Source organism: Struthio camelus, chromosome 7 (assembly GCF_040807025.1).
Source record: "Struthio camelus isolate bStrCam1 chromosome 7, bStrCam1.hap1, whole genome shotgun sequence".
NCBI classification, from domain to species: domain Eukaryota; kingdom Metazoa; phylum Chordata; class Aves; order Struthioniformes; family Struthionidae; genus Struthio; species Struthio camelus.
In genome coordinates this window covers 9063226-9080349 of record NC_090948.1, presented here as the reverse complement: position 1 = coordinate 9080349, position 17124 = coordinate 9063226, and the positions used below count along the sequence as shown (strand labels likewise).

General features: G+C 40.4%; 1 protein-coding gene across 1 annotated transcript in view; it reads right to left on the bottom strand.

Moving 5' to 3' along the window:
• GFRA1 (GDNF family receptor alpha 1) overlaps positions 1 to 17124 on the bottom strand; it is a 143817-nt gene that overhangs the window by 42588 nt on the left and 84105 nt on the right. Inside the window, 1 exon segment of the mRNA XM_009668622.2 lies at positions 11083 to 11422. Within this exon segment, the coding sequence (XP_009666917.2) occupies positions 11083 to 11422 (340 nt within the window).

Here is a 17124-nt window from a genome sequence, read left to right as displayed (position 1 = left end):
ATCTTGACAGCTTAGTCTTTTTTATATTGTCATTTTTACATATATTAATTAACCAGTAGCTTTCTTTCTTTTTCTTTTTTTTTTCCCTTGGAAAAACAGGTTAGTTTATCCCCCCCTTCACCCTGCCCAGCCCCAAGCCTCCATTTGAGCCCAGCCTGGGGCCACCAGTCCCTGGCCCACGATGCCGCAGCAGCGCCGGGTGCCAGCCCCAGCACGGCCCTGCACCTGCCTGGCCATGGGCCCCACCAACGTCGGGCCCCACGGCAGTGCCCAAAGCCCGGGGCTGGGGCTCCTCCCGGGGTCCTGTTCCCTCACGGGCAGTGGGACAAGCCTTGGCGGCGTGGGGTCCCTGCCCCACGGGAACCCGTGCCGCTGCCAGCTCCAGGGAGCCCCCGGGCACCCTGACACACAGTTCAGCATTTGTACTTTTTTTTCAGGTGAGAAGGAGGGTAAAAATTTAAAGATGTAATGACTGACCGTTTGGATCCCAAGACCTGACTACTGAAAGCAGTTTCCCTCACGTTAGCCATTACAAACCTTTTGCAACGCTGACAAGCACCATCACAGGCTCTCGGACACCAAACATCAGCTACTGGAAGAGAGAGGCTGGCTTTTATCTGGTCATGCTTCTGTTTCGCTATTTTAAATGACTTGTAGTTTAAACCCACGCAAATATGTGATTCTAGATTTATCTGCAGAAATTCTGCGGTTCATCTGGAAGTACAACAGAGTCAATCCTCAATTACATACAGGCAGCCCAAGCAGACTGTGAAACAACCGGATACAGAAACACACAGCGGAGACCACGCAGGATCAGTTCAGATGTCTCTTAGAATCAAGAATGCTCCGAGCATCGGCAAAGACACGACAGTCCACCAAGACTTACTTTTCCGGCTGGTGCTAAGCACCTGTACTTGACCAAACTGGCTTCTGCAAGGCTAGTTAACTGTCTGCACCATGTTCCCCATCACGTCTGATAGTGCATGTTATCCAGGCTTTTTACTTGCTAGAGGCATTTTAGACATCTAATACCCCAGATAACGGTAACTACGAGAAAGATAGACACGCAAAATAAAAATATTTCCATCTGTGCATATCTACATAATATTTTAAAATTAACAATACAAACATTGTATTCTATCTGTTTTGCTATTAACAAAACTCATTTTTCTCATAAGTGCTGTAAAATAAAAATATTTTATGTTTCACTACTGTATTTTATGCGAAGCAAAACAGAATAAGTTATATAGGATTTTCTCTTAATATTATCTTTTTCCCTTGCTCAGATTAACTGCTAGGGACACGTTTGATCCTTTCATACAATGTCTGCTACAGTAAATACAAAGAACTTACCAAAACACTAACCTCATAGTTTACCAATGTTAGGTAAAGCCTCTAAGTAACTCAAGATCATGCATTAGAGAAATTTTAGTTACTAGGTATCCTCTGGGTTTAAGGAAAACTACTAAACTCAAATGTGATTCTAAATCAGTATAATATGTTTGCAATTGGGTAACAAAAATATTTTTATACTACTGACCTTTTGTGCAATAAAACCAATTTTGAAAAATATGGTGCAAATCCTGAGCAAAAAGGTAATGCAATAAAGAATTAGAACAGTGATTTTATGATGCAGTGACACAAAACAGAATTTTCTCTTTCTGCTTTCAAAAAATTATCTCAGACCATATTTTAGAGGCCTGTTTGAGAGAACATCTGGAAAGCATTCCACAGGAAATCAAACCTATATTAAATATGTTTTGTGGGGCTCTGTTTCCTTGCATTGACTTTAAGCATGCATAATGCATTTCTGTCTTCTCAACTGCAAATAAAACACTTCTCTGAGAATCTCCTACAAAATGATAGACTGAACTGACAATCCATGATTTCTAGCAGGCGGTGCTAGTATGATTTTTATTTAGTCTATCCATCTCTAACAGAGCTCTCCAAAAACATGAACAAATCCACTAGCTACTTTCTGAGTACTATGAGTTTGTATATTTTCATTTTATTTCATTTCCTTTATGTTGTTTAATTTGGAGTTTCTAAATATAGATGACTGTCTATATTGACATCTAAATATAGATGACTGTATATGATGTCTAAAGACGTGCAAGTCTCAGAGTGTTTCTTGATAGAACGTTACACAGGAAAGAACCAGCCCATTACGGATACAGTTGTTCTCACTTCATTAACTGGGTAGACAAGAGTGTCTTTGAATTACAGCCTGGAAACCTCAGAAAATCATTGTCACTCAAAAAATAAGCCAAAGAAATTAGTGCCACTGCAATTCCTTGAGTGTGCCACTGGATGCTTAGGTATTTATTAACAACTATATCACGAGTGCGCACTGAAAAGATGCTGCACCAGGTACCCAGAAAAGACATCCACGACAATATTCTCTGTATCCACTTGAATAAACCATAACAGAATGCAGCTCGCTCAAGTGCAAGGCTGTAGTGGAGTTCAGAAGCAGAAAATAATCTAAAAAGGCCAATGCAAGCATTCAGGTTTTCTGTTGATCACAAAAGTATCTGCTGGCAAAGACATGATGGCACTAGATCATCAGGTTTCCTCAGATCGGTTAAGGGATTGTTTTTGCATCCTTGAGCGGCACTGTGATACGTGCAGTAGCATCCGTGAATGAAATAGTTCTGTGCCCTCGCCTGTTGTCAGAGACCTGGCTAAAGGAAAGAAAGGGTGCACAGGACGTTCTTGCACTCAGTTTTGCCGAGTCTGTGAGCAGCCAGCACAGCTGAAACTCATCCTCAAGCTACTCTAAGCTGTTCTTCAGGACTTGGACAACAGACAGCAGATCATAACCACAGCAGATAAAAGTAGATTACAGTTTCTTTTATGGGAAACTTTTTTCACGCACAAAACAGCCTCATCAAAAAGCAAGTCACAAAGTTCTGGCGCTGGCAACCCAATATAGCATTGATCTTACTCAATATACTTTACTTGCTTTTAGCAGATACATAAATGTATAATGCTACTAAGAAAAGCACTGATTTACAGTATACGATTGGAAAATAAACCGTTTTTACCAGTTAAGGATGATGTGGATTTCTTAAGAAGTTTTCTCTCTCCCCTGGCAAAAAAACCTGAACGCAGCTATTGAGGCTAAAAAAGCTGACAGCCTGTGATATAGCCAGATGTTTACAGAGGTTCCTCTGGAAGACATTGTCCATTTTAAAGAATGTTTTGCAATGCTTTATGCTGGCCAGTTACTGAGACATATCTCCAGCCTTTCACAATGCCTAATTAGAAAGGGGAGCATCAGAACTGAAAGGATAATCACTGTAAGCTGCACTCGCATCAGAACAAAAGAAAACAATTCAAATGATACGGTTAAGTTTGACTTTAGCAGAGGTCTAAGTCACATGTGCTTTATAATATAAAAGGCTGCTTTAATGGCTTATAGCATACGCTTGAACAAATAAAGTGTAAGCACAAATACAGGAATGTAAGGTCATACATTAATCTTAAATATGACCTCAGGCAGGGTCGCAGTAAGCTCACGCAGAAAATCTGTGTTCAACAATAAACAAATACCAGGAAGCTTTTTGTGTCGCTTATTTTAAAGTCAGCAGATAATCAAAGCATAGGAAACAACTACCTTCCGTGCCAAGAAGTCTTTGCAGATATGGGTACCTTTAAATCTGGCTTCCATTTAACAGTTAGTTACTCCATTAGTAACATGGTAGTGCGTAAAATATAACGAAAGCAATGCAATTTCTATTCAATAAACATTAAAATACTAAAATTCAAAAATATACGTGTAGGTGTCACTTGTTCTATTGAGAAACAAGGTACTATTTTTAGTTCCTGTGTTTACATTTTCTTGTAGCTATTTTAATAGATGAACTGCCACCAGAAATATTCTCTCACTGGGGCCTGATGTAGAGTGATATAAATAACCTTTACAAAGTCCAACATAATGGAATGGTAAAATCCGCTGACATTCTTTTAATTAGCACTGCCTGAAGATTTACCTACATAGAACAGGAATAGCTGAATTCATCTCTGGAATAAATCCACTGAAGTCACTGATGTCAGAGGAAGTACAGTGGGTATGGACTTGATATAATAGCTCTGTTACTCACATTAAATACACAGCAGCTTCTTGCCTGTAGTATATACGTGGTTTGAGGTAAATGAGAAAATATTTTGATTTGTTAAAGAAAATACTATTTCTTTGCCCCAGAAGCAACAAGTTAGCCAAATGTGACTACCAGATGGAATGAAAAGGCATCAAACCTTCTCTTCACTGGATTGAACAGATTAATGAGTGGAAACTATTCGTGCAAACATGTAGATGCTAAATTTCTGCTTTCACAAACTTCTATTAACAATTTAACAAAGTGGTGGTAGTACTACTCTTACTGGAACCCCATCCAGCAAAGCAATTAAGCGTTTGCTGAATCCTAAGAACATGAGAAGTTGAAAGTTTAGAAGCTCTACTAAAAAGTTCAGGTTCAAATTTAACCTTCATGGTTTTCGAAATTTTGACTAAACAGGATGAAACTGCTTCTGCAACATACGTAATTTAATATTCCCCCCAATGATAGAGGAACAAAACAAAATGAGCCAAACTGCTGTAACTTTCCTCCCTGGGTGGTGTTTCTAATCTGTAGTCTTCATATTTATTGTACTATGCAGGCAGTCTTCCTTTCCCACTTTGAATAAAAAAACAAGCTTTTTCAGACAGAATGATACATAAACAGATGATGGACCATATTTCGATGTTCTAAATCCCCTCAAGTTCCCAGAGCTAACGTTTTCTAGTGGCCGTGTGTACTTAGCCCACTGAATCATTTTGGGCATCAAGGGGCTGACGTGGAACGTAGGATGTCTAAATATCACCCATAAAAGTTTAATCATTTGTGTCCCAGTCTATGTTATGATTGCTGTATGTTCACACTCATAGATCATAGATATTTTACTCCCTCTTTCTACTTTGTAACTCTGTAGACAGGTAATAATGAATATTCAGTGCTACAGTTAGTTCTTAACAATAATCAGAAAGGGACAGCAGGACTTCAGCAACATCAGAAAGACTGCGAAAGCTATACCATGCAAAACATAAGATGCCTGAACCAAATAGCTCTGACAATGCTAAGGCACAACTTCTATCTTGTAGACAGAAGGGCACGAAAGAGCTTTCTCTTGGTTACTGGGTTTCAGGAATGAGCCAAGGCTCTAGCTGACTGAAAGGGATGCTGCTTTGAAAGTTTCAGGCTTGCCTGACAAAGGACCTCAGTGTAAAGATACTGTCTACTTACCGCTCCTTAAAGCATAAAGCGGGCATGTGTGAGGGTCTCTTGACTGTTAAAGCACAAAGCGATGTGAAAGTCTGGTGCAGGAACAAAGCTGAGCCACTTTTCTAATTACTATATCCTTGCTTGCTTCTCTGCTTCTTTAAGAAGAAGCAAGCTTTTAATCTTCAAGATTCTCTTAAGCAGAACACAGAGAGTAGAAATGAGTACTGGCCAAACAGACCTTGGCACCACAGAATGAGATCTATCTATACAGTAACGGGGACAAAGCTGTCTTGTGTTGCTGGGTGTTCTGATTTTTAGATTTCAGAGGGATTTATGGATATGCTTTAAGGAGGGACTGCTTGATTCAGTCTCAGTTTTATTCAGAGGAAAGAAATTTAAAATGACCTTTGTTTACTTGGAGGCGAGGGGGGTGGGGGGGGGCAAAATATAATACTACATCTATTTCAGTCTGCTAATGAAAAGCATCATGGTAATGAATCATGTAAGGGACTAGAAGGGAAGAAAATAATATCTGATATTGCAGCATTTTCCATCTTTATTTTGCCTTGAATTGAAAAGTTTTTGCTTATTTTGCAGAGATTGCATTCATCTTTTTTCCAGGCTAGCAATTCCCCACGCACATACTCTATTACACTATGATGCTTCCCCTGCAAAGCGCACCAGATTCTGTCCCATCTCCATCCAGATCTCATTTTAACTAAATTTTCTGAACTGTGATCATTCCTCACTATTAATTCATTAAAATGAATTCACATACTTGTTTTTCCTAAATAAATATGGTACCTCTAGTTATACATACATACATACATATATATATATATATATATATACACACATATAAACTGTGCTTCTCCAAACTAAGGCTATGCTCACAGAGATGAGATGAGATTGTTGGCATGCTGCAGTATATGGGCCAGAAGCTAGATTTGCCATCGTATGCCGCTCTTCCTCTCCGACTTGGTATTGTGCAGCCACAGGTCCTTCCTCACAAAGCCCTGATGTCGTGTGCAGTGAGGGGCAGAGAGGCTTTGTAGGTGGCCTGAGCTCAGGCTAACCCTGTTACACCGCCAGCTTCCTACCTCTAGTGCAGGGTGAGTCAGGTAGCACATGAGGTTTTTCGCCCACTCCTTGACTCAATATCCTGTGATACAATGTAGGCACAGCCTGCGTGTCTCTAGAAATCAAGAACGTCCTTGTTTCCATGTCCTTAACAGCATTACAAAAGCTATGTTGTTGTCCTGGTTTTGCATACCCACAGGAAAACAATCATCTGAAGGAGTTGCCAGACAGCTTTGAGTGCCAAACTGATACAAATACCCTTCAAGGATGCAACTCCAGCTCTGTTCTACCGACCTGTACAATGCTACTGTATCCTTCATGAAAATATCCGGTGAACATCCTTTTAACACCTTAAACTAGATCCAGCTTGAGACTGAGCAGTCAAGCTTGGTAGCCTGCCAACAGAACTGTAACCCATGTACGATACGAGGCCCAGAGAGGGAGGCAGCACCTGTTTTCCCTCTCATCTTCTGAATTACAGATGATCACTGGACTGTGGCAGGATATTACGGGAGGAAAAGAACAGCACGCAGAAGAGCAGGTGAGGAGAGACTGTAAGTGGCTGTAATAGAGCGAATTCAAATGTGGCAGAGAGGCAGTAAAAGTTAGATAGTGACTGGGAGATGTAGAAAGAGGAGCTGAAAGGATACTAAGCAAGAGGAGAGGCATGTGAGGAAAGCAAGGGAAGAAGTGAGAAAAATGAAAGAGAAGTCTAAGGAATAGAAAACTTCAGGCAAAAGGCGTATTTCTCCTCCTTTCCCCCACCCTCCAACCACCCACCCACCCACCCACCCACCCACACACCCCCCCTTTGGTGCACTCCTCCCTGCTACTTATTAACACTGTAATTGAAGACTGCTCCCTCCTAACATGAAATGCTGGGCTCCCCCTCTTCTAGAGCAGGCCAAAAGCATATTTAAAAAGTCTCATCACAAACTTGCCTACAATACTGAACTGCCCGCTCCTCCGAAATCTTATCCATGAGGGTGTACGGTTTGCAATCAATAATGGTATGTATTACAGGAACAATCCAAAAGTCTTACACAGAAAAGCCACTTTTATAAACAGGAACTGGTATAAAGCACTTGCAGATTTGCACATGCCTTACAGAAAACCTCTGTGTCTTATCAAAAGGCACAGAGATAGTGGTTCCCTTTCCATGGCAGATTATCACTAAAAATGTCCAACAGAATATAAAGAAGGAAAATTAATTTCTTAGCAAGTTTCTCACATTTTCAGAAAATACAGCAAGCAGCTGAGCTCATGTTCTAGCTTTTACTGTTCATGAATTCTTCTACATACTGATGGAAATGTTTGCATATCTGCACACGACTTTCTTATACCTGTAGATGCAGGTATCTTTCAGACAGAATTCAATGGGTGGTGGCAACAAAATTAAGACTTGATAGCATAGGTGACCAGATACTGTTGACAGCAGTATCTAAAAGTGTTTGTAAGAACGTGCCAACAGAAATAATTTATAAAAAATTTGGTTCTCCAAATACATAGTAGCAAAACTATCTTTACTGCGTTTTCAACGTAATGACCCCTCCACTGCAACCTAACAGGCTATTTCATTATTGTCCTTCAGACATCACATGGCAAAAAAGTTATTTTAATATATTATGCATCCATTTTATCTTTTCTGCAATACTCTCAAATGTGACACTGGAAAAACTGAAGCACATTGTCCTGCATTTAGAGCAGAACAGTGTTTTTAAAACACATCAGTTAACTTTGTGAAGTTTAAGTGGTGGCTGAAGCAATCAGAATAGGATGTTCCTCAGACATTTGACCTATTCCAAGATGACATAGTTTGTGAAAGTTTTTGACAGTACGCTGACTTTCCTTAGAAATTTTGTATTTATAATAAGAAAAAAGTCTAACTGCTTCTTTTTGGCTTTTTTTTTTTTTTCAGGTGGCATTGACAGGCATACCGGAGAGGTTCCACTGGGTACAGATTGAGATACAAGGAGAGGCAGCAGAAAAATGATAACAAAAATGAACCATTCAGTATTCTGAGGAAGTTTGAAAATTAGGACTGTTTATATAAGTCAGAACTTATCTGCATTTCTTGACATTTCTGGTCCCTTTTTCCCCCGATCAAGAGTTTATGTTATATAACAGCTGAATGAATGAATAAAAAGAAAAACAAGTCAGCAAAGTGTCCTACCGTCTCAGCAATGAGTTGGTGGTACCTGCAGTTTGGCTGAATTGCTTCCCTGTTCTAAACTCTGTTTCAAAAAGAGATTCAGTGATGTGTGCATCCAGGGCAAAGCTTTTAAAGAGCATCCAAAACTGAATGTTTAAATACATATTTGCATAGGCCTATGGGATATTTTATACATGAGTATGGGCAGATTTGAACCTTGCTTTCTGAGTAGGCAGCGTTCATGCGAGAGTGCTTTCAGAGACCCTTTAGATTTTGTCCCCCTTGACCCCATAACTAGCATTATGAAAAAGCTGTAACGGAAGTAATAGGCAAGCAAATAATAATTTCTAAATGACTGCATTTCACAGTAGTCAGAACATATTCCCAAATTATTCACTCATTTAGATATTCTTTCTGATTTCAAAATGAAATTGGAGTTATCAGAGTCAGAATTATATGCCTAGTGGCTACTCCTTTTCATCATTCTAAACATATCTGGAATTACTATGCAGCCTGACATTTATCAGTGCTAATACTCCTCCTCCCTTTCCTTCCTCCCCTCCTCAAGTCCCTGTTCTCCTGTAGACCAAGGGGAACAAATCACAGCTGACTCCCTGTGAGCGCATAGGTTGGAGTATCTCTGGTGCTGATTTCTCCTCTCCACGACAGCAGAGACAGAGGTACTAAATACACTAGCTGTTTAGACAACCTAGGAGGTATGAACGTCTACATAAGAAGACTCTTCACCACACATTACATTTATTTTATCTCCAGGTGTAGAACAGATGTGCTGCACTCTAATCCTGTTCCAACAAGCGTTTGCCCACCTTTTCCATTGTACCACTACTGTCCCTCTCCCTGACCGAGAGGGACATCATATCTTTGCCTCTCTCTCACCAAGCCATGACAGAGTCCAAACTATTTAAGATGGCATTTTGAACAAAAGAAACGATAGCAAGAACCTATAAAGAAATCCATTTTTGCCCCAGTGCCTGTTCTGTTGCAACTTTGGGCACCAGGAACAGGCATTTTACCAAGCTTGCCTCTGCAGCTTTGGAAGGGAAAAAACACAACATCAGTGCAAGACTCATAAAGTCTAATTAAATAAAATGACATTAAAAAATTAGCTGGTGAGGTAACGTTAGATCAAAGCTGACCAAAAGGAAATATAATCAAAAGAGAAGCAATGGCATTAATTTAACTAAAGAATTCCTGACACCACTGTACTTCCTGAATGTTAGGAAGAACTTTCCCTATAAAATCCTCTTCCCCATTTGATTGGCACTGCAACACTTTGACAGTTTTGCAGAATACACGGTAAAGATGCTGTCGTTCTGCTTCTTATTAGGCCATGCATATAGGGAAGACAACATATACAAGCAAAAAGACTAATGACACAACATGGAAATGGAAAACTTGTCGTTCTGAGACCCAGCTGAACATAAGCTTATATAAGCTGTGAAAGCATTATCCGTAAAGGTGCTGAATGCAACTCACTGGGCTCGAATGAAAACCCTCCACTGATTTAAGGCTGCACTAGTTTGTGTCGGCATGAAACTGGCTCCTGACTTCCCCTAAACCACAGCAGGTAGAGCTGCTCTCCTTCCACCTGTGAACAACACAGGCACATCCAAATGGCTATGGCTAAAAGTCTAAGATCAGGAGAGGAGACCTCATGTTCAAACCTCTAAATATTTTACAAGGCATGTGTATGTAACTGCTTATCAAGCTACGTACAAACGTAACTCATTTAACTATCCTTGACATATGAAAATAGTTTTTATTTCCTGCGTTGCTAATTCACAGAATGTGATAATCCACAATGAATTTACACATTAGAAACGAGCAAGATTCTTGGGTACAACTTCATTAATATGACATTAGCGCAAGAGCATTCTTATATAAACATACACCATGTTAAGTAGGAATAAAGCATTTCCTAAGGGCAGAGAGGGTTCTGCATGCCACTGAATAAGCATGGTATGACAACTCGTAGGGAACTTGTTAAAAGCAAAGGACCCAGTTTGTTCTGGAAAGCTGTGCTCTATGCAGCCTATCTCCTCCGGAATACACAGAGGAGGAAAAAGACTGGGAATTAGCTCACTGAATCAATGACCCTCCAGTTATATCAGCCTAGCACTTTTGACAGGGGAGGGGAAATAAAACAACCCCAAGCCTAAAACAGCTCTTACGACAGCAGAAGCTGGTCCACAGATGTGGACTCCTTTCCTTTCCATGAAGAAACCCGCCCCGACATTCTGAGATATCATTTCATGGAGATACATAGGAAAAGGTTTCCAATAAAAATCTGTAAGAAATGGATTTCTGTTTTGGTATCTTTCCTGGGAGTTTAAAGATTCTTCCATAGTGAGTGAGTAGCTGTGGACAGTTTTGGAGAAAGCACACACTACAGCCAGATGCAGGCTTTTGTTATTCTGTTAAGGATGTCAAAGGCCTTTGCTTTCTTCCCTAACTTGTCCTACTCCCTAGTGGATACTCTGACCCTCAGGTCCTGGCAATTCCAGCAGTACCAAAAGGTTCTTTCTGGTACCTCATTAGTCATTCCCCTGCCATGTGCTATCTTACCTGCAGATGTAATTCTTCTTGCAGGACTCTTGTAAATTCAGGCAGTTTGGTTTCTCCCTGTCCTCATATGAACACACAGGAACAATAGTCTGCCGTCTCCTTTCTGTACAGGCTACGTCTCGACAGGAGCAGAAGAGCATCCCGTAGCTGTGCTTTGGGGGAACTTTGTCAAAAAATAGCCGGAGGGCCTTATGACACTTCCGCTTGTTACAGATTTCATTAGACGTGCTGCTGGTGCAGGGGGTTATGTAAGCAGATCTGAACCTCTTGCAGGTATCATTTAGGTTACAAGCTTTTGCTGCATCCAAGCAATTGTTCCCCTTTGAAAGTACTGGCTCCACTAGAAAAAACAACACAACAGCAGTAAGAAACGTGTCACATTTATACTGTGCTTTGATGCTTGTGCTTATTTCACTGTTCATGAGATCCTGAGTATATATTTGTTACACCGAAAACCTCCAGCGCCAGAAACTGTGACCAGTGCTTATGTTTCTTTGGGTAAGGGTTTAACAAGCGAGCAAGAGCACAAGCATGCGTTAAGATCACAATGCTGGCAAAGGAACGCTGATTACACTAAGCAGGTTGTACTTTATTGTCTTTGCAGAAGACATGCAGGGTGAATATTGTGCAAGACTTGGCCCTGCTAGAAAGCTGTCAAAATCACTGTTAAGTTGGAAGGGATACACTTGGCTGATTGCTCAAGCACACAATGAAAAGACGAGTTCCTAACTGGTTTTGTAAACCAGTTACTTCGTGATTTCTTAATTTTTCCTTACACAGTAAAAATGATATCCTGAGTCTTCATCTAGTAGCATAACATTTAAATTTAATTTGTGTACTCTGCAGAATATAAAAGCCATATGCCTATTACTACAGCTTTTGAGGTACAAAGCAGCCCACACAGCTGGAAAGGTAAGCAGGTGCAGCCCCACAATTGTGAGCTAATGCCACCCAAAAGGCCTGTAAAATCCATGCTTTGTTCAAGATACTCTTGTAAGTCTACAGATATCACCTGAACCCTAGAAGTTTCATGAGGTTTACAAGCTTTGAAGAAGCTGGCATAGAATTAACAAGTCACTGTTAAAGAAATATATGAAAACAAGGAGTATTTCTCTCTTTTACACACACACACACACAGACAGAGGTGACACACTACAAGTGACAGGAAAAATATCCACATAAAAGCTAGGACTATAATTACAGATTTCGTTTTATAATACGTTACCCAGATATTCAATAAACAACATTTGCTTGAAAACAAAAACAACTCCTGTTAGGAGTGCAAAATTCAATCAAAAATAATCTTAATGCTGTTGTGGATATTGGGAATGGCAATGTCACAGATCCAAGAAAACACAGTAACTTCCTATTGCTACAGAATTCGCAAGCTGAACGAAACATCTTTCGCAAATATTTAAAACCCTGCAGCAACCTCCTAGAAGGGCAAGCCAGAGGAAAAACATTTCAAACAAGATCTACAGCTCTAACTTATTCCTAAGAAAAGCTTTTAATCTAAATCTTCCACCTTTTTCCAAAAACTCAGTCCAAGGCCCTTCTATAACTCAGCGTCCCTCCTCTCCATTCTTCTACCACTTTGCCTCACATTTCTAGATCAGGACGTCAACTTTTTCCCTTTTTCAAGGCAGAGAAAGGTGATGTGGCTTGGCCAGCACAGTGCCCAGAGGTACTGCAGTTGCTTGGACACTCAGTGCCCAAGGCTGGACCTGGACGCTAGCACACTATTAGCATTATACAGATATGACACCTGCTACTATCTCACATATCTCCAGAAATGACCCAAAGCATAAGTAACATGCATTAGATTTGTTTTTCACTCTAGCAATACGCCATAACTACATTCAGTGGGCTTGTATATTTAGCATGTGTGTATTTAACACTCATACTCTTAAGTCTTTCCTAATATCAGTTTCCTGCACAATAAACTGCAACTGTTTGCTTATCATCATAAACTACAAAACTGAAAAGATGCAACAGCTGACTATAAATTACCACAGCCAAGCATTTCTTATATTGGTTTACCACAGCACCAGATCCATAAGAAAAAGCGTATCCAAAATACATCACTCTCATACAGTTGTAACACTTACATAGAATGTTGCATTACATTAACACGTAACTATAATCTTAACTATGAACTCTGTAACACAGTATAGAGAATTATATGTTAAGTACAAATATAATTACTATGTATTCTGCAGGGCATGTAATTCTGTAATATATGAATAGTACGTACTAATTACTATATGATTACACAGTAATTACATGGTAATTTTGTGCATAGAAGACAACTGCTGAATTCTGCTCCTTAAAAAAATATTTCGTGGAGGAGCTCTAAAGAGGGCATGCCAACACAAACAGACATCAACTTACTGTATGATACATTATACAACACTCTTCACAAATAATCAAGAATCAATAAAGCAGGCTCTACAGCTCTTTGCTCAGATTCATGTTTTCCATGTTTTCCATCAAGGGTCCAAAATATAGTAAATGCTGCTACAGAAATAAAAAAGCACTGTGAATATGAATACCTTAAAAATCAAAAGTGATAGATAATGAATCTTTCTAAAAAATACAGCAAAAGGCAAAAATCAATGAAAACATAAACAGCAAAGAAAGTTATCTTGAAGGAAAATTACATTAGGTGCAAATTGTTCGTAAAACCACCTTGATGCTTCCATTCATTCATATCCTTTGTACAACTGATATCTACCCAAGGCTCACATCCCTCTACGTGTCACCTCTGAACTGAGACTGGGTTTTTTGTTTTTTGTTTTGTTTTGTTTTTTAAAGTACTTATGGCTGTAACTTGCTTAATTAAGCTATTTGCCACTTGCCTTTTCTATTTTGATACATATGTCTCCAGCAATTGACTCTGGCATGCTTATCACCGCATTACACAAAGTATTTCTACCTTTTAAAACCAAAAATAGCATACGGCGCATATAAGATCTGCATCAACTGCATTTGAATTAAATGACTGTCTAAACAAATCCTTCTCATTAAGTTAGCTTCTCTTAAGCTTCGAAATCATGTTTAAATGTAAAATTTACAAACCAGAACACACTTTATGCTTCAGTTTTTATTACAAAAGTACAATGTAACTATTCCAAAGTCCTGTGGCAAGTATAGCTAGGAACACTGAGAATGCTTTTGGGGATTACTTACACAGCAGTAATACATGATGTCAAAATTTCACCCCACTCCTCTTTTGCAAACCTTAAATTATTAAGATAGGCAGAAGTTTGGCTCTTGCTAGGTACTCACTACATTAAGAGCAAATGGAGCTAATCCAGAGCTACTTTTTCTGCCAGCATCCCTCTGAAAAGGTCTGTGTAACGAGATCTTTCTTCTGTTCCCTCCTCTCTTGGGGCACTTGGGTATAGAGTGGGGGCAGTCAGACCCAGCAGCCTGGCACAAGTAAAGATTCCTGCCCATCACCCCATCCAGTGTTTTTCTCTCCTAAGTCTGCTTTGCCTTGGACTCACTTTGCAATTCTCAGCCAAACCATGCAGCTCTCAGTTCCTGCCAAATTACTGCAGACTCTGAGGTAAGTTATTTCCAGTCAGTTGACAAGTGAGATCTTGTCCCTTTGTATGAGGCACTGGTTCCCACTTGCCGCTGCGGGCCCAGGAGAGCAGCTTGTGCAAAAACTGGGACACAGCCGATCATCAGAAGTGACCAGCAGCTGCAAGCTGCTCTGCCGCCATGGGCACTAGCCTGCTGTGGTGCAAGGCAGAGCCATCACATAATTTTTAGGAACTCAGCAGTAGCCAGGAGCTGCTGTCTCTGTGGGAAAGCAGCAGCTCCCATCAACTACAAAGTGAGGATTCCCCAAAACTTCCTTCTACCGGGCAGTTTGCTCTATAACACGCGCAGAAACTCCAGGACAACAACAATCAGCTGACTGATACTAACTTACCTCCATATGGATCACCAGCTCCCAGCTCCTCTACTGTGCATATAACACTTAAGTGCAAGGTGAGATGATTTTAGACCAATTTTACTCAAGAAAAACCAGGTCCTATATTGTAGTACAATTCCCCACCCTGGCTCACAATTTTTACCGCTGTAGCAGTTCTGGACTCAAGCTCCTGTTCAGCCTTGGGAAAACAGCAGAAAGGAGCCAGCCAGACACTTCATTCTTTTATCCAGAGATGTTTCTAAAGTTTTAACAGGGCTCCCTCTGCCCTGCATGATCTTCCCTGTGCTTCACTCTTTCATAGTCTCTTCACTTTCATCTTTCTTGGATTTCCATTTCATTTCTGCACCTACTAAGCCTTCTGGCTCTTTCTACAACTCCCGTTAACCCCATGGTTCACTAGAAGGGATTTTCAGAGGATCTCAGGAGCTTCTTAATCATGCACCTAATAGGTGGCAGGAGTGACTTGTTCTATAAGATTCATATTAAACTGCAATTTACATAAAAACAATTTATTGAGGTTGCCATTAAAATTACAATTACTATTTGGAAGTAGTTAGCATTAGTAGGCTTTCTAGGGTATTTAGTGCAGAGACTGCTGTAAAAAGAGCAGTAAATGTTAATGTGATGGAAGGTAAAATTGCAAAGCGATAGAGATGACCGCATGGGTATGCGCCTACTCCAACGCAGGTGCAGAATACTGCAAGTAGGAACCAAAGGCTGACCAGAGTAAGGAACACCTTGATCCTACTTGAATAGAAGTGCAGCTGTGGGCTTCACCGGAGTACTTGTGCTTTGTGACAAGGGCAAATAAAAAAAAAAAAATAAGGAGAATATGGGAAAGATTGTCATCTGCACCTAAATGGTTACAAATAAACTCCTATTTTCTTGGACAAAACAGAAATGCCTAAACTGATACTTTAGGTACCTGAGTACAAAGCTGTAGCATTTAAAATTTCTGGTCAGTCCTTCCCAGTGCTGGCTATGCAAGTCTTTGCAGGAACTTTAGGGACTACAAGTGCCTAAAGTTCTTCTCTGAATACACTCACAGATTCTGCTCTGAGTTGAGTGGATAAAGGCAATCTTCTGTCCAAGCCATATAGAGATCAAAACCTTTACAATGCTTAGTGTGAATCAACAGACATGATCTGGAAGTGTTCATCACTCAACTGTGATATCACCCAAGCAGAAAACCACAAGAGAGAGCATGATGCTTCAGCCCAAGATGAGAGCTCTCCTGGGTAGGCAGAATGCTGGGTTCTGGCCTTTGTCAGAAAAGAGAGTTATTTCTCTTATAAGAAAATGACTGGAAAGCAGGAAGACTACTGCCTTAATTTTAAGTCTACAGAGACATGATCCCACTTGCACTCTCTTCTAATCCCATAAACAATATCATCGCTTCTGTACCATAGCTCTTAGCGTTTCCTCCAGATCAGCTTACTTCCTACTCCAAAGGGCACTCTCCTAGGCCTTGGGAAACCTGCAGAGAGGTGCACAGAACACAGGCCTCCCACTTCCTGAGAGAGTGTGCTGATCACTAACTTAATGAATAAAGCACCACGATCTCTTCAGCTAGGTGCCCTTTAAAAGAAGAGTCCTGCTCAGTTCTTCCCAGCAGGTCTGTACTCCCAGGAGCATACACTGAATGCTGAGAGAACAAATGCTCCTGCCTGAGACTCTGAATTTGGCTTCTCAGGACCACAGACTTCCAACAAATCTCAGGTTTAGTATTCCTACTGTCTGCCTAGACATTGGTCACATAGGGGTTTGGTGGGTTCTTGTTTGTTTATTTGGGGGGGGAGGGAGTGGATCAGCATTTTATAAAGACTCTCAGTATTTTACTACAGATTTTAGATACCACCCAGGGGAAGGGGTTCCTAATTTTTAGGTGTCTAAATAAATCTTTTGGTCTATTCCTAGACGTGTAATTCTACTAAGAGAGCCACATGCCCTATGTGTTGTGCCTTGCAGTGTTCAAGTTCACCACTGGATCTGGGCTCTAACGCTTAGCAGGACTCTTGTCTCCATTCAGAGCTAGATCCTGCTACCATTAAAGCTGATCATTTGCTGGTGCATTTAATAGACACTGCAGATAAAGA